The following is an 18,926-nucleotide window of genomic DNA, read 5'->3' on the forward strand; positions in this document are numbered from 1 at the left end:
ACCCAGAAAAATCCTCAACCTAATCAGTTTATGACCCAGAGAATATTTTCAAAAACAAATGAGCACTGCTGCGGGAAAATAGCCTAGTCTGTGGTTGTTATAATTATACGTGTTAAAATCTTCGTTGTCGTTTATCTCTGTGTTTTGGGTTTTTTTGTTCGCAGACTCAAAGCAGAATGAAGATGATTGCTGATAACTACGAGGAAGATTACATCCATCCCCAGCATCACCCTCATCATTCGCACCACATGCACCCAGCAAATGTCCATCACCGCAGCTTGCCACGAGCACCTCTCCACGCCAACCACCGACCCCCTGTGGAGCAGGTCGGCACGAACACGCACGACTTAGAAATGCGTTCAGTTTGAGAGCTGTTTACACAGGTTGACGTGACGCAGGCTCTCGCCTTCATGATTTTAAAAGCAATTTAAATTTCATATTTGTCATTTCACCACGAGTCAGTTGTGGTTAGAACTGACAGCATGAAATTTCCCTTTTCTATTTCCCTCAGTCTTTTCTCTCTCAATTCCATTTCTTCTTGCCAAAATTATTTATATCATTTAGAAAAATAGGCCTGAAGGGGACACATGAGTGTTTTTGATTGAAGGTATTTCTATATGAGATTAGTTTATGTATCATTTATCTCTCAATCACGCTCACATCCAGCCTTGCCTGAGGACAGACTTAATTTGGTTGTTTGAACACCGTTAACGGATAACAAACTGATTCTGTTAGTAGCCCAAAGTTTATGTATATTTCCCTGAAAACAGTGTAAATGTGCATAAGCGTGTGCTTGCCTGTAGGTATGCATTCGCAGACGCATGCAGAGGTGCACACCTGAGCCTTTGTTGATGTCATGTAAGCACACGAAACCACTAACAGGAGAGAGGAATCTTCAAAGAAAGACGGAGATGATGACTGCCACAGCACCGACTGATAAAACTTCTTGTATTCTGCATGTAATTTAAACTCATCACAGCTCTTTTCAGTCGCTGATCGGGGGGGATTCCAAACTCTGAACATGTGTGCGCGTGGTAGATTGTGGGAGGGTTAAGATGAATACCTGGGGATTTCCACTGAGTCGAATTTTGTTTGTTCTATTCGATATGCATTATTGCATCTTTATATACTTTACATATTTCTCAAACCTCTTTCTAAAATGGAATCAACCATGCAGCGGGCATCCCCTGCATTCAGTAACTAAACACACACGCACGCTTCAAAGCACACAGCTGTATCCATGCATTACCCCACACATACCTGAGCAACATGTAAGGATTTCAATACATTTTTGCTGTTAGCGCCTATGAATCTAAAATACATGCATACTTGCAGCGTTCAGTCTAAATCTATATCTGAAGAAAGTCTATAGGAATGCAGACTATGTTCCACTGAAACCACCTTGTAACCCCACAAGCACTACCTTAACACCTTGCTTGTGTTCTCTATGTTATGTTATATTTTAAATTTGCCTTGGTAAAATATTATCCCACTATTAAACCACATTGTTTCTTTGTATCACTTGCAGCCACAGTAGACTTTCTCCTGAACTGTGAACAGCAGGGGTTTTGTTTTTACTATCACACATTACTCCACGTCACTTTGTACTTATAAATATCTTTGCCTCAGTATGACTACCCGGCGCAGTTTTACTGCAACAGTGTTTATAGTGTTTGACATATGAAACAGTGCCTCTCTGCAAGTGATACTTCAACTTTTTCAAGTTGGACTGAAAACAGCTTGCAAAAAAAGTATTATTAGGGTTTCTGGGAAATCTTGTTAAGAATGTACAGAATAACAAAATAAGTCATAAATCTGTGGCGATTGGCTGGATTATGCTCACTGTTAAGGGTGAATTTTTATGTCTATACAAGAGAACTGCGATGGCTCTTCCTTTCTGTGCGGCGTTTGGGGGAAAACGAAAGCCGAAGATTAAAACGCAACGTGCAAGAATAAGAAAAGGAATGGGAAACTGTTCACAGAGAACAGATTAGACCTTGGATTAGAGAAAAGAAATTGTGAAATGTGTGATAGCAGTTTTCTCTGCGGTAACGATGAAAAATCATTCTCTGAAGTTTGGAAACCAGTTGTTGCCGTTTCCTCGGAAACGTCTGTTCTTGCGAGCTTTGCTATTCAAACACATTTTAATGGTTTTGCAAAGTCTGACGTCAAACAGATCACCGCGTTGTGTAAACTTTGTAAAAACTCACTTTAAACTAAAAGTGGCAGCATTTCGGGCCGGTCGCAGCCCACGAGACAAAAGGACGCAGTGGAATGGGAGAAATGTCTGTGTCTGAAATTCAGATGCTAACTCCTGGCCTCGGTCATGACTCAAGGAAAATAACAGACGCCCTCGGTTTTCAGTGTCGTGACAGGTCAGGGCACTAGCAGGAGGAAATCGCGGGCGCATTTTATATTTTGAAAGATATTTCCAGTTTTGAAGACGCTGACGTTACTTAGATTCTGATTTTACTTAGATGCTGATAACGATTTAGCCAGCGTGGAGACCGTCCAGCTGCAGATGTTTTACAGAGTTCATTTCCCTGTTTATATGTTATTTGTTATTGTTGCACATCTGCTCCAAGTGTTTTCTCTTTACCATGTTTGAAAAAGGGTGAAGGATAATAGCCTTGTTAGGGTTGCTTTCCTTTTCTTTTTTATAACTAAAAGATAAATCGTGTTTAATGCTAGTTTTTTGCCCTGGTTGCATTGCCACAATAGAGAAACATGAACGTGTCAGTCAACACTACATCTTCACCTTCCTGTTCTGCATTTAGGATTTTTTTGTACCCTTGTGTCAAACACACAGTTTAAAATGACCAGCAGACCCTGTTGACAGAGGTCAGATATGCCACCTCATTGTTTTTTCCTCATTTCTGATCTTTGACCTTATGGGAAACTTTAGCGATTTACTTGACTTCCCTGAGGTCATAGTGTTTATCTCCAAACACTGGTCTTCACGTTTCTTTTGCCTCCTTGCAGTTTAACTGACATGTTTAGTTACGCTTTTTTCCCTCAAAAAACATGTTGTTCTGTCTCTCTCTGCCTCACCTCTAGTTGATATTGTTTTGCCTCTGCTCGTGATTTATCCACTCCACCAATTTCTGTCTTTTCCTTCTTTAACATCTAGTGACATCTCTCTTTCTCCATTTCCTTACTGTCCCTTCTTTTCCTCCGTCATTCCCATTTCAGTTATAATAAACAAGTGTGGCTAGGTCAGTGGTTCAGTCCGTTGCCGGGTCCAGGAACACCACTTGAAGGATGATTGATGATGATAATGATAATGATGATGAAGAGGCTCTCCGTGCTCACCCTAGAGACCACAATGCTTTTCCAAGATACAGCTAGTGCCATGAATAACATACCAGTGACCACACATGCACTTTTTTTTTTGCGTTTGCGTTTGCATTTGCACGTGCTCACACACACACACACACATACGCGCTGCAAATTTAAGACGCGTGAGCACACATCCATGCGCTGGCATGTTGGAAACACAAACACGAGAATACACTTTCAAGTTTTCCAAGGAGCCAAAACCACATCTCATTCAAATCTCATTGCCACAGTTATCAGGTTCAAACCAATCCTCTAACTGTACTCCCAGGCCCCTGCTTAATTAGTAATGGAGTTAGTGAGAGGACAAGTGAAAAATACTCTGAGGTGACATGCACAGGATGTGGATTTAGCACCCTAGGTTTGTGTCTCAGCATGGAGTCTGTGCAGTTTGACGGGCACGTTGCGTTCATGTTGCTCTCATTTAGGCATGCCAGCACCGCTGCCAGATGCTTGGCAATAGCCTCGGAAGGAAATAGAAAGCAGCCATATAGTGTTTATCAGAGACAGAATTATACAACCTTTTCTTTTAGATTGTTGTTCTTTATTCTAAGTCCTAACATGCTGGCTGCTTCAACTTTATGAGAAGTAGCACATGGTATTTGGCCTGTTTGTGTGTCTGTGTGTGTGTGTTTAACCTGGCAGAATGAGTGGTTATAGGTCTGGCTCTGTTTACGGGGCCTGTCACAGCCATTCACTGCACGTTAGCTTTTAGCACGTAGCATGTTCCATTGAAAGCCCATTATATCTATAGCTTAGCTGCTGAGATGTAGCCTACTGAGTTTACCGAGCTTGTCACAACTACTCAGTTCAACCAAAGCCACCGTGGAGTACAGCCAAGGTTTTTTTTTTTGCTGGAGTGTCACATTAGCATAGACTCTGCTTTACTGAAGCCTATTTTAGCATTGTGCAGGCAAGGGTTTGGCTATAGTGAGCTGCCAGGTCATGCTAACTATCATATTGTAAGTGTCTAAGTGAATTAGCCTTCTGGTTAGCAGGGCTCTTGTCTGCACAGTTTCAGTCTAAAGGAAACACCTTATGTGTTTAGTTATTGGTTTCTAACAATCACACTGAGGAATGGTGATATCATGCACAGCTTTTCTGAATGAGAGCATGAGCAGGATTGTTTGGATTTAAAGTCATTGGGGTTTAAGGCTGGACAGGGAAGTTAGTTAATGAGACTCAACCCAATAAACCAGAATTTGCGCAATGAAATTATAAGAATGATGATGCATGTTTTTACTGTTTACCCACAGGATGATGAAGAGGGAATATGGGCATGATGACCACCAACATGACCACCCACATCCGTTTCTTCACAGTGAGTTTCCGCACAGCTGTTGTTACACCTTAGGCTAGTTTTGAAGTTAACATTAGCCCTTGCCAGAGTGTCATACTGTACATGTGTTCCAAATACTTTAATACGCTTCTTCAGTAGGCTTGAGTAACCATTAGACAGGAACACTGATGATACCACAATAACCACAGCATTACCCAACTCTGACACAGGAGAGTGGAATAGAGCCGACTTTTCCATTGCTCGGGGATGTTTCATTCAGTTTTATGTATATGTTTAGAGTTTTTAGGCTGCTTTTCAGAGAAGTGTTCATATGCTGATTGTGCTGAGTGTGGCGCATGCACTCTGGGCTCTATAGGAAACTGTGTGTTATTGGACCTATATACACCCAGCAGCCTAAAGCGAACATACCAGGGCCCATAGGTGATAAAAACGACACAGTGAGAAAAACCAGAGATGGATGAGTCTGTCTCTCCGCACCCCACTTTTTCAGTCACAGTAAAGTTTTACCGCACTACTCCACCCTATTGTGTGCCAGTGTGTGGGGTAGCTAATTATAATACAACACAGAACAGCCATGAAAGGGTTTTTTTCAAGGCTGAAAGCTAAAAAAGCATAAAATGAAGAATGTCAAGTCATAAAGCATAATTCCTGTTTGGGGAGTTTTATATCGAAGCCCCCCCCCCATGGGCTTAGGGTCCCTTTGAACACAGACGTGCAGAAAGAGGTCTGTGCAGGGAGGTAATGGTTTGCTTCGAGCTAATACGTGTGTGTGTGGTTTAAAAGAGACATATAAATGTACATATGAGGGACAACAAAGGTAGGGAAAGCGAGATGAAAAAAGCAAAAGGGCCCTTATGTATTTATGTGGGAATGGGAGCGAAAACCAGGCTGCATAGTGTACTCATAGTTTCCAGTGCATCTCATTCCTTTCCCCCAGTAATCCACAGGTGGACCATCACAAGCAGACTCTGCCTCTAACCTCAACAACTTAGAAGTTGTGCACTTTGCCCCAGCACTGCTTTTGGGATTAAGAGTCCTATAGCGTGAGCAAATGGTTTGCCTTTCTGCAGTGCAAAGCGTTTGTGTCTTCAGCCACGTTGTTTGTGTGCGCATTCGCAAGTGCTCGTGTGTGTGTGTGCATGTATGTGTGTTGAAGTGAGTGTTGGTGAGCTATACAGTGGCGGAGCAGCCCACATAGCCTATAATCCAGTCCATGTGTGCTGAGAATGCAGCAGTGTCAGGATTCACCGTAATGAAACAGACCACACTGCCCCCTTTCTCCCTCTCTTTCCATCTCTCCATCTTTTTTCCATCTCTCCTGCTCTCCACCTTTCTTAGGGTTTAACTTTGCCCTGCTCTAACACATTTTCCTTAAGGTAAATCTGGAATTGGACCCATGATTAGCCTACTGGTTTACTATCTCCAATCAGATATCATGATCTTCTGCGTATACTTGTGTATTAGTTCTTCTTATCCTAATCTAATAGAATAAGCCAGGCACATTAGCCTTTGGTGCAGAGTGGTGTTGTGGCTAGCGATATCAGTGCTGCTCATCTATCCACTGCTGTTATTCTGGCAGTGCAAAGCACGAGCGCAGCTAACGTGTATTAGCCATCCTCTATGGGAGAACAGATGGGAGCTATTCAGTGGTATGTAGCTACAGCGCAATAAGGCCAGACCTAATCCCCATATCCTGTCCCTGAGTGAGCCCTCCCTAATATGAGCAAACAGAGATGACAGCACCGATAGACAAATAGCCAGGGATCTGTGTGTCTGGGCGCTTGTGTGCATGCTAGATTTGATTGGTGTTTCTTATGGATAACCTTGGGTCCCGGTGCTAGGCTGCATTCCACAAGAACCTAAGTGCTGAGTTTGAGTTGGCAACTTTGAGTTCTGAACATCCAGGTGTGGATTTGTATTGGTTAGCCATGGTTCTGTCTTACAGACTCTGATTGGCTCATTGAGGCTGTGTATGTCCTGCTGTTGATTACAGAGGTTTTGTTTACCCGCTGGCCTCCTAGACCCCACCTCTAATGAAATAAGAATGTCCTTTTGGAGTGAGAGCAGAAGAGAAGGGGGTCAGAGGAAAAAGTGAGGGAGAACATGAGGCCAGAAGAGTGAAGCACAGTGTGGGGGGTTTCTGGAAACATTATGCTTTTATCCCACCATGAAGTTATTTGTACTGAATAAAGCAAAAAGAAGCTCAGAGGCTTTCCGAGTGAGGACAGAAATGTGTTTGTGTACATGTATGTATTTGTGTTTGCTCACATGCATGTGTGTGCACGCACTTTGTTCAGGTTAAAACAAGTCAAGAAGATGGCTTTCATTTGCCCACTCTTTGTTCGCAGAGGATACAGTGTTTGCATGGCAACATTGTGTATGTTTGCGAGCATCCCAAGAGTGTCTATGTGCAGCGGTGGATTGCTAACCTGTTGATCATTGTCAAATTAAAAGTACATCTCAGAGCACGAGGGAGAACAAAGACAAGAGAAAAAAGCCCAAAATCCAAACTGTTTAAACCTGGAAGTATTTTTCTCTTTGTTGGTTTGTTTGTTTTTTGGATCCAGCCAATCTAGGATCATTAGGAAATGACACATGGTCATGGTTAGCTAGCAAGTCAAGATGAAGTTTAGAAGAATGCACAACATAAACGACATTGTCAGAGACATCACAGTCCTCTTAATCCTCTGTCAGCCTATTGAATGGATTTTACTTAACAAATGGAGTGGACATGGAAATAATTAAAGGGCAGAGTGGAGCTGAAATCCAAGCCAGATTAAAGCACAGCAGCTTTGGGGGCCATGTGAGCAGGTAAAAGTTTCATCTCCTCATCTTCCTCCTGTGCACTGCAGGCCAGAGCTTACTATATCTTAGTCCAGCATAAAAGGACTGATAATTGTATAGCTCTACTCTAACTCCGTGTGCGAGCCACATTCCCCATCCATACAGTTGTATCCCTTTAGGCACTTTCTGTATTACATACACACTCACACTTGCATCGGGAGTATTTTGGGATTCAGTATCTTGCCTGAGGACACTTTGCCAGACACACTGGAGAAGCTATGGATCAAACCACTTCTTCTACTGAGGGTCTCTCAGTTCATGTTTTGCCTTGACAAAACATAGCTGATATGTTAGCGTCCAATTTCGTTAAGAAATAAATACAAAGCTGAATCCTAATCTTAACGTACCGTAACCTTGAACAAAGTTTGTTTGAGTTTTTTTGCCTTTTATATAGTGAAACTGGATAGGGGGCCTTTTATGTCCCCAGAAGGAGGAATTCGCATTTAAAATGTCAGCAGAATACAGTATGTAGTAATATATGAAGTACTCCTGGTATGCACACTCACTCACCCTCAGAGTGGCAGAGCTGGCCAGAGCTTTCTGTCTGTAGTTTTGAGTCATAACCAGAAGACTGGGAGTGATGCTTTCTAGAGATTACTCCCCTTGAAGGTGTTGATCTCTTTAAACATACATAGATTTTAACTGGGATCTGTTCTGTTAAACATAAACACCAGATATCTCAGCCCATTGCATACTTTTAAGAGATAAAATCTCTTTTATCCTCTGTTTATGGCCATCAAACAAAGTTGCCCTATAGGTTTTCTTCTAGACATCACTATTCTGTGTTTTTTTTCTTCTTTTCTTGCAACAGCCTACTGATTATAAATGAGCTCCAGGTATAAAATAAATATAAAGTTGTATGTGCATGTCCATGAAATTGAGCTTTCACAGACCATAAGTGCTGTGCACCATAAAGATGGCTTCTGTAAATGCAGTTTTACAGCCCATAATCACAGTTTTCTTTGTCTTCATAACAAACCTGAGACCAAAAGTTCCCAAGTAGTTGTAAAAGAAACTAACATCATATAAAAATATAATGTGATAGTTTCAGTCTCACGTTGTTTATAGATTTCTAACTGTAAACAAAATAGCAACCATAACTAGCTTATCACTACATCATTTAAACTCTCCAGCCAATTCAACAGGCTTTTCAACTGCTCAGAAACGCAGGTTTCTAATCTGGCAGTCACATGGCACATCGCAGAAACACATCACATGTAAACATGGTCAAGACGACTTGCTGAAGTTCAAACTGGGGGAGAAAGGTGATTTTCGTGACTCTGAATGTGGCACGATTGTTGGTGCCAGACAGACTGGCCTGAGAATTTCAGAAATCCCGGCAGATCAGAAACTATTCTACCGGGATTTCCCCACATTTTCTGTAGGGTTTACAAAGGATAGTTTGAAAACGAGAAAATATCCAGTTAGCAGCAGTTCTCAGGGCGAAAATGCCTCGTTGGTGCCAGAGGTCAGAGGAGAATAGCCAGACTGCTTGGAGCTGTTAGGAAGGCAACAGTAACTTAAATAACCACTCATTAAAACAAAGGTATGCAGAAGAGCATCTCTGAACACACAGCACAAAGAGTCTTGAAGCAGATGGGCTACAGCAGCTACACCAGATGCACTCTTGCAAGCTAAAAGCAGGAAACTAAGGCTACAGTTCACAAAGGCTCATCGAAACTGGACAACCGAAGGTTGTTGCCAGGTCTGATGAGTTTCTACTGCAACCTTCAGGTGGTAGAACTAAAAGAACATATAGACAGAATCCATTGCCAGCCTCAACGGTATCAACCTTAGTACCGATTGCGCATTGTTTAAACGAGTATTGTTGTTGCCCATGGTCATTGATTTTCCCATCTACTGATGGCTGCTATCAGTGGATAATGATAATGCATTACTCCACAAAGCTCAGAGAGTTTAAATTTGGTTTCTTGAACATGACAATGAGTTCACTGTACTCGAATGGCCCCTACAGTCACCATATGCCAGTCCAACAGAGCACCTCTGAGATGTAGTGGAATGAGAAACTTGCATCCTGGATGTGCAGCTGACGATTCTGCAGTAACTGCAGAATGTTTGCAGCACCTTGTTGAATCGATGCCACAAAGAATTAAAGCAGTTTTGAAGGCTTGCTGGTACCAGCTGGGGATCCAACCCAAAACCAACAAGGTATACCTGGTAAAGGGAATAATATAAGTAGCTTCCAGTGAAAAATGAGGCCAGCAGCTCACACAGCCCTGCCATTATTTCCTGCACCGTGTGCCAGGTTAGAACTAGCAAACAACTATTACCCCACGCATTCATTATTACAAGCTGACAAACTGCCTGAAGAAATATCATCTCCTTTATATCAACATGAGTCAGTAAATGTTCATTAATGAATACACTGGATTTTCTAAACAGTCAGTCGGCTCGAGACGGCACTTTATAAATCATACCCTTAATTTATGTGTGAAAATAAAATATTGTTGAAGCAATTATAGTTTGGGTGGTGCCACTAGAGTCTCGTCAGAAACAGAAACTACACTGGGTCATTGAACTCAAGTACCATGTTGTTTATTGTGTTTCTTATAGGAAGTCGTTTCCTATAATTCCAATATTTTGTCTACCTTATTAAAGTTGTAGTCTACTAGCCAGCAGCGTGTGCACAAAATCTGAATGTATTTGGGTAATGTTTGGGTTAATGATACGTCTTTGTTCAAAGCTGTGCTGCGCCATGTGTCTTTGGTAGTCAGTGAACCATGGCTTAGGGGTCAGTAGAGGCGTCTGACCGAGGCCATCCTTCAGCTAGCTGTCAGCATAATCAGTGTGTGAAGTCAAAGGTGGTTCCACCAGGTTGAGCAGGAGTGGAGGGAAGTCGATAGCTCAGCAACACCTGAGCACTGACATCTGAGTATGCTGTATGTTGTAGTTCAATTAAAAAGAAAAAACAACAACAACTCGGTTATGTTCCAAACTTCTTTTGGCAGTGCGAGTTGCTGCTTCTCTTTGTGGCAACTTTTAAAAAATGTAGTTTATTTGTGTGGCAGATCTGAAGACCGTATCTTGAAAAGCTTAAGAAGGAAGCTAAACCCTACTCAGGGCCACATTTTTACTTAAGTTATACTGTAAAAATCTAACATACTTGCTTTTGAAATGCAAAACATTTCTTTAATGTAGGTGAAGAGCAGCAACAGGGATGCTTTGTCACTGTCAGTGTGTGAAGCTGTAGACAGATGTAACCCAGAGACACTTTTGCAGCTGCAGCAGGTCTAGAAGGAGGAAATGTGGAAGAGAGAAAAGAAGGAAAGAATAAATAGTGAAGCAGACAAGTTTATTCGTGTATTTGTGTGTGTGTGTGTGTGTGTGTGTGTGTGTGCTTTATTTGAAGTTCTGTGAAGGAGAAGACAATTAAACACCTGATGTGGGGATCATAAGGCGGTTTGTCTTAGTAAGCTCCCTTTCCCCACCCACAACACGCTCATTACACAGGCAGAGACATGGCCACATGTACAATGGCTCATGCAAACCTGCGTTTGCAGGAACGACTAATATTTGGCTTTTTAAATTCTGTAATTGCAAGTAAATCCCTATTCATCAGTGCTTATCCATGCAGTGAAAATGTACATGTGCGAGCAGCTTGTCAGAATCAATCTACAAAGCCCTGTGTGGCCCACCTCAGTAGCCCAGCCAAAATATGGAGATCTGAAGACTTTTCTGCTAATTGGTTGTATTAGACACACACCTTCCTTCACTAAGCCACACAACTGTCCTCTTGGGTATGAAAAGGGGTTTCTTACTCAAGCCACACAGTGCAGTCCAAAATGTAATTTGTCTTTTGGCCACTGATGATGGGATGAATCAGAAACTTGTTGCATCATAGGATCATATGGGGCCCTAGGGGGCCCTAGTCATAACTTATTAGATGCTTATCATTTATACAGTCTTGTTGACGTACCAATTAAGTAAATATTTTCAGTGGTGCTCTCAACAGCTTTATAAGAAGCTCATTTTGTTGGGTTTTTTGTTTTCATCCTTGTCCTAATGATTTATCCAGCTAATACAGACGTATCACTAGTATTCAGAAGTGGCCTTCTCCTGATTGGATGGACATTTCACTGGTATTGAATAATATTGTTACTTTCTTATATTACTGACAAAACATTTACAGTTTGCAGACCGAGTGAGAATGTAAGCTGGAATACTGAACTCCCTCATCTTCCCCTCTCTGTCTGAACATGCCAGGTATGATTCAGTCTGTAAGCTCTTCTTCTCTGTACAAGTTAGCCCACAGTCATAAATCAGTCCACCTTGAACTGTCGCTGTTTTTCACCTTTGTCTTCCTCCTTTTTCTTCTCTCGGTTTTATGCTTCATTATTTATTATCGCTGTCACTTCTTCAAATGGATTTGCTCAAGACACATTCACGTTTTAAATTTCCTTTAGATCTAGAATATTGGAAATACATATTTAAATACTGCGTCGCAGGAGTGGTATATCGGCACAAACTGGGAACGATATTGATTACCTGAATAGGTTTTAACTGTGCAGCAAGTTTTGTGTGTAAACGAGAGTTCAAGAACGAGGGAAAAAAGAGAGTGAGAGATCCTGGCAGGATTAAAAGGGTATTTGCAGCTCATTGTGATGGCAGCACACAAAATCCTTTCCCTCAGGAGAAACTTGCACCTGGGGAGGCACTTTGAGCATCCGTGGGTTTGTGCGTGTGCGTGCCTGTGTATGAGACATACAGAAAAGTAACTGTGCATAAGGTACCTCAAAGGTGAGATCCTGTGTTCAAGCTGGATTACACCCCAAAGAGAAAGTGTGAACGTGCACAAAGAAGCACTGATAGAGGGGAGGCACTGGGATTTGCAAACAGAAAAAAATGGGAATCACACTCTTTTCCTTTTAAACCAGTTATTTTCTTCAGACTTCCTATGCTCTCCTGAGTTCCCTGTCTTTAACAGACACACAAAGACACATGCAGCCACACTAAAAGCTCTAAAAATACCACAGAGCCTCGGGTCTAGGGTAAGGCCTCTGTTTCCCAAACTGTGTTTTTAACATATAGACCCAGCCCTAGGCTGCCAATCATAGATGTGGCTGCTGCTCCGAGGCAGAGGGCTATATTCAGAGGCAGCAAGAGGGATGTGGTGGGGGTTGCCACAAACTAGGGGGATTCACACCTGCTGACTTTACTATATATGGCTACTTACCGAAAGGATGTAACACCCTGAAACATAGCACGTTGGATACCTCAGCTCAAGTACTGCTGCAAGATCTTGCACACGCATGCATGCAGAAATAGATACATTTAAATTGCCTAATAGAAAGCAAACATATATGATCAAGATTGACACCCATGGAAACCATGTGGCTGAGAAAAAACACTAAATGTATTTTAATAAGTAATAGAAGAAGGAATTTCACTATTTTCTTTCCCTGTTGTAGACATGCCAGAGCTGCTATCAGACACCCCTTGTAGAATTGAAGAGGAAAACTAACAGGAATTTACCTGTTTCCTCTCACTGAAAGTCAGGCTTCATATCTTGGGCTATCACTGAACTACTGTAATAACAACCTTTGCACTGCCACTCAACATTAGGGCTGACCACTAATTAGGCCGTCTATAGCAGCAGGCTGCATTTTATTTCTCACACTAGCTGAAAACATTTTCCCGAACATTGTCCTCATTTATTAAATAGATGAGCTGTCTTGATGTTTGTAACACTGCAGCATCTTTTAATGATAATTAATTCTTTTTCATGAAAAAAGAGGCACTGACACTTTATGTCAGCGACCTTTTCAACTCTGCATGATGTTTGTTGATCTTAAGCTTCAAATCCCAGAATGGCTCGCGGGTCTCTTGCTGCAGGGTACCTGTGTGACACGGGGAGCAGAATGCTTTAAAGCCCCTGAGTCTTAGGGCTACAGAATAAACTTCTCATTTGAGCCCCACAATGAAAAAACGTGTATAAACTCCTGGCTCAGATGCAAGTTAGTCCAACACAGATCAGCTTGTTGGGCTGTGTAGTGTGTTTTCAACCAGGTTATGTTTTTCAGTGAAACCTTAGAGTTGGATGTCAGAGTGGACGCTTTCTCTGTCACTAGATCGGCTCAGACAAGCAGATTAATGATCTCTGTGTCCCTCACAGCTTACTGTATGTCACTGCTATTATCCTTGACATCCAACCAGTGGGTCAGGATCCTTTACGTGGGTGTCTTTCCCATACATGTACGCACTTACACCCACATGCACACGTACATATAACTTACACATGTGCATCTGAACTTGCTCTCCCTCTGGTTCCCTCTCTCTTATCTGGCCCTGTGGAAAAGCCACACTTGTACGATGACATTCAGCACAGGATTAAAGCCCATGTAAGACCCTCCTCAGTTTACACTGCCACTGCCAAGAAGGGATCTATACAACCACACACTCTCATGCAATCCTGTACACACTCTGGCTGAGACACAACTCCATGCACACACACACACACAGTTGAAGCGTAAGGGGAAAGCACAAACTGGTTTGTGTGCCTGTGGACTCATACATACTCAAATGCCTTCATGCTTTGTTGTCCTCTTATTACTCCAGACCTATGGAGATGTCTCTGCTTACCAACTGCCATGCACATGCAGCACATGCAGCAGTGCGAACACTCACGCGTCCATTTGCCTTGCCACCATCCTCATTGCTTTCATCTCTGAAACAAGGGTCTAAGCCTAGACACCCACCTCATTTGAGTCATGTGCGCACACACACACACGCACACACACACACACACACACACACACACGCACACACACACAAAAACAGTCCCCTCTACCTACAGGCACAAACTCACATATATGTGGTACTGTTAGTACTCACGGTAGATTGAACACAGACTCCCTCAGTTTTAGGAACGGTGAGGCTAGACGTGGTCAGGCCCTTAGTTAAGATGCTGTGCTTTGTATCTAGGTCACATTGTGTGTGACTTTTGTTTCTGCGCTTACCTCCGGGGTTTGTTGGTTAGGTCTGGAGTGGATTCTCACTGGAATGCATTCTGATTGGACTAGACAGCAATCCTTTTCTGATTGGTTGTTTGTCCCAAGGCTTCCATTTTGGGGGTTGCTTTGAATCAGTGCATCTCCGTCCCCCCTTTTCTGTTCGCTGTGCTCTTTTCTTTCTACTCCTCTATATCTCGTAGATTGCCGCCAGCTGAGTGTTTGATGTGAATGTGTTTGACTGGCTAAAACAGAACCAGCAGTGGGCTCTTCTGTGTTTCTGCTGATGGAGTGATACTCAATGCGTGGATCATTGCCTATAGTAACTTTATGTGATAAGTGGTCAGTTAAACTGGGCCTCATAAATAAAATGAGTAAGAACTACCATATATGGCAGATGTGATGGGGTAGGTTTGAAACCCCTGCTACTGATACGTGTTCACAAATGCACTGCTGACCTTCTAGAGAGTGTCTGATAGAATATGCAGATCCAGCTTTCAGCCTGATTCACCTTTGTGTGAAAATGTGTGGTTTTTTTCTTTCACAATCTACACAGAGAGTTGAGAAGAATGTCAACAGTTTCAGATCTGTGTGAGTCTTTGACTTTTCAGGCCCGATGGTTTGATTTCATGAAAAATGGTAAATGGTCTGTATTTGTATAGCGCTTTACTCGTCCCTAAGGACCCCAAAGCACTTCACACAACCAGTCATCCACCCATTCACACACACATTCACACACTGGTGATGGCAGCTACATTGTAGCCACAGCCACCCTGGGGCGCACTGACAGAGGCGAGGCTGCCGGACACTGGCGCCACCGGGCCCTCTGACCACCACCAGTAGGCAACGGGTGAAGTGTCTTGCCCAAGGACACAACGACCGAGACTGTCCAAGCCGGGGCTCGAACCGGCAACCTTCCGATTACAAGGCGAACTCCCAACTCTTGAGCCACGATCGCCCCAGAAAATGAAAAAAAGGACCCTGGATTGGCTGCGTGGATGAAAAAAGAGGACTGCTATTTTAGTGATACTATACTTTGGTGACATGAGAAAACCTAAAATAGACAGTCAGCCTACTTTTTAAAAACCACTTATATCACCAGACTGTAATGCTAAATATGAACTGTACTCTAGCAGTTTGATAGAGGGAGAGAGATTTGTGTAGTCATTCTTTCTCAATGCAAGCACAGTAGAGCGTGGCAGGATAAAATATAAAACCATCATCAATAGGTACTATTGTACCTATGCTTTACTCTAATATCCTCTCCTGGAGTGACCTGCAGCAAGGCTTCAACTCTGCAGCCATGGGATTAGCTTCACTGGTGGGTGGTCCTCCTATTGCTGATCTTAGATCAGCATCACATTTTGTTCTTTACTCTCTCTAGGTGTTGGGATTATGGATCAGGTTAGGTTGCTGAAGTTGGACCATTTGATCAAACTAATGTTTAGGTTGATTTGGACACATTTACATGTTGCACTTGTCCCCTTATATGAGTAACCTTGAAAGCTCCTGGACTCAATCCCCACCCTTGCTGGGAGAAGCTGGCTGGGGAGGCTTCTGCTAGAGCTCTAGCATTACTGCTGAGTGCGAGCATTCAAAAGCCAGATCAAAACTGGCCATGCAAAATTTACTCGCTTGCTGTAGTGAACAGCAGGTGGGACAGGAAATAGTGTGTTAGCTAGCCAGCTAACATTAGCATACCGGACGCTTAAAATGATCCATATCAAACATTTTATTCACTCTGTACTTGTGCTCGCTACAAGGCATGCAGATGCCGCTAGTTTACACTCACCAAGCAGCTATGGAAACACAGAAAGGCCAAAATAAATACTCTGAAGATAGATGGATGTTAACTAGACTTGTTTTGCTGCTGTGGCTGTTTGCTGAGGTGGGATCGACCGCAAGAGGAAGTAATTGAAATGTTTGGCAATTGTTTTTGGTGCGACTGTGGCTTTAGTCAGCTAACAGGTATGCTTGGTGATATGTGGCAAGGTGTTCCTTACTGGATAAATTACAGGTTACCTAAAGGACAAAGAACAGCCTGTGATGTTTGTAAGGAGTGTGTGACGTTACTCAAACGAGTCACAACCATGTGCAGTCAGTAGTGTAAGATCATGACCATCAATCATTGGGTTTTTTCCCTCTTTCTTGGCTTCCAACCTTTCCCTCCATCCTTGAACTCATCACTCTTGAGCGGTTAAGCTAGTTGTAATGAGGACAGTGAATTGGCATTTCGCAGTTACACACACACACACACATATAAAGAACCAGCACATGTTCTCCATAACAAAAAACCCACAAACAGACAGGTAGTGTGACAGAAACAGAGCTGTTGGAGGCCTGGTGCTCTCCCCGTCTGAAGGGATGGGAGCAGAGGACAATGTAAACACTCTGTCACACACATAAACAAAGCCCTGCTCAGATTTCACTGCACAGTTACAGAAAGCTCACCCTTTCTTTTATAGAGAAAGTATTTTTGTAATTTGTTTATGTGAGATTCCATGGACCTAATGGGAAAATGGCTTTTTCGGCATCACACCACACCTGAGTTCAATTTCACTAGCTTTCTCACAGACAGATCGTAAAGATGGCATACCAGAATGGATGCAATCTGTCTTTCTTTTCTGCATCTCAATTTAATTTCTCAGCCTTCCCCTCTCAGCCACATTCTTTCTCTGTAACCCCCCCTCTAGCTCTCTGTTTCTCTCTTCTTCTCTTTCTGGTTTTATCTCAATGAACGATGCCTGTGCAGGCCAACTATTCAACAAAGAGCAGCAGGTGAATCACAGAAGTCAAAGAAATGATCTACATTATGTTTGAGAATCCTTTCATTAGAAGGATTTTGGCTGATTATGAAGCCTGAGTTTGAAGTTATTTTGATTAGTTGCATTCAAATGTGACACCGCACACTCTTAGCTGTATATCATAGCTCCTCTTGCTAATCAGCAAAGCTTCTCTACTGGCATTAACAACATTAACAACATGTGTACACACACACACACACACACACACGCAGATGCACTATGTTTGGGTTATGCAAAACAAAAGCATAATTGGAAATAAAATCCAAGCATTCACTTAAGACGGTAATTTTAATATTTATTGTTTTATATTAATGTTGCTTCCCAACTGTCTAAGTTATCACACACCCACACACACACACAAACTATACAAAAACATATGAATATGTTCACCCTTGGCCAGCTTTAACCACCCGCTGATTTAAAAAGATACCATGTGTTTAGCAGGACTGAAAACAACGGCCCAGCAGAACCTTCTGCATTGCAATGCAAAAGAACTGAAAGCAAGATACAAACATGTGTTTGCATTGTTTGCATTGTTTGCCTTCTAATTACATCGTTATTTCTCTGTGTGAAGTGTGTGCATGTCAGAGCTGTGCGCGTGTGCATGTTTTCCCCTGTAATGCCAGTCTTTGTGTCTGGAAGTGGTGTGTTTCACAGCAGGCATTCCATTCAGGCCAACCCAGTGTGCTTAGGTAATAACTAGGCTTAGCCATAATTTGTTTGTGTGTATGTTGTTGTACGCCATATATTGTGTGTATCTGTGTGTGTATCTGTGGGTGTTTCTGCTCATGTTCAAAGGAATAATTCCTTTTCATTTGACACATTCATACAAAAAGACAAGCCCGTCTATTTGAACTTGGAAACGAGCCATCCACAAATGAATGCCTTTCTGTTTCTGTTCTTCCAGCTTCCGTTGCTCCAGTCTTATGTCTTTCGTCCTGTTTAATTGGCAATTGGAACAACGTTGGCTGTTTAAACCTTTTTAAGCATGCCAGTGTGCTTTTTTATACCCTGGAAGATATCACAAAGAAAACAAGGCAACAACACGCTTGGCATTTTCATGTTGAGACTTCACCAATGGCAATCTCAGAATCACTGATTTAGGCACCCAGGTTTTCACATGTAACAGTTAAGGCAGGAGTACTGTCAACTTGTAGGATGGGGATAACTTGTCAAAGCTAAATCGCTTCTCCTACTTCTGTGCTTTGCTCTGAGTGCAGCACTGAGTGGAGTGGCGCACCCACCAAATATCTCTGCAGCGAATAACCATCAGCTGTCAGTCTTTTCTTGATGTCCTGTTTGAAAAATAGCTCCAAAATGACAGTTAAGCTGGTGCCTTTCAACAACACCATTTCAATTTAGCTGTGAAACACTTTCTGGACGTCCTTGTCAAACTTCAAACAAGAGAAAGTTCGTGTTCAAGGATTGTTTTCTGCTGTTTCTCAATTGATTATAACAAAAAACAAAATAACAAGAGAAAGAATGAATGGAAGCTCAAACTTTCAAGCCCCTTTCTTATCACATTGAGCTAATTGTGTTCACACCGCACCAGCTCCATCCCCGGATCTACGATGGGATGAAAGTGTTTTGAAAGATATAAAAAGTTCACCAGGAAACAAATCAAAGAGAATTGGTTTGTACATAAATTGCTTAAAAGTGTTTATTTTCTCAAAA

The 18,926-nt window shown here is 42.3% G+C and overlaps 1 protein-coding gene across 1 annotated transcript in view; it reads left to right on the forward strand.

Annotated features, from left to right (window-relative positions):
* Nucleotides 1–18,926, forward strand: part of LOC120743932 (ERC protein 2-like) — a 152,791-nt gene that overhangs the window by 110,973 nt on the left and 22,892 nt on the right. Inside the window, exons 19-20 of the mRNA XM_040047959.1 lie at nucleotides 165–326; nucleotides 4,593–4,657. Of these exons, the coding sequence (XP_039903893.1) occupies nucleotides 165–326; nucleotides 4,593–4,619 (189 nt within the window). The 3' untranslated portion in view covers nucleotides 4,620–4,657. The remainder of the gene's footprint in view (nucleotides 1–164; nucleotides 327–4,592; nucleotides 4,658–18,926) is intronic.

This window comes from Simochromis diagramma, unplaced genomic scaffold (assembly GCF_900408965.1).
Source record: "Simochromis diagramma unplaced genomic scaffold, fSimDia1.1 OVJJ01000387.1, whole genome shotgun sequence".
NCBI classification, from domain to species: domain Eukaryota; kingdom Metazoa; phylum Chordata; class Actinopteri; order Cichliformes; family Cichlidae; genus Simochromis; species Simochromis diagramma.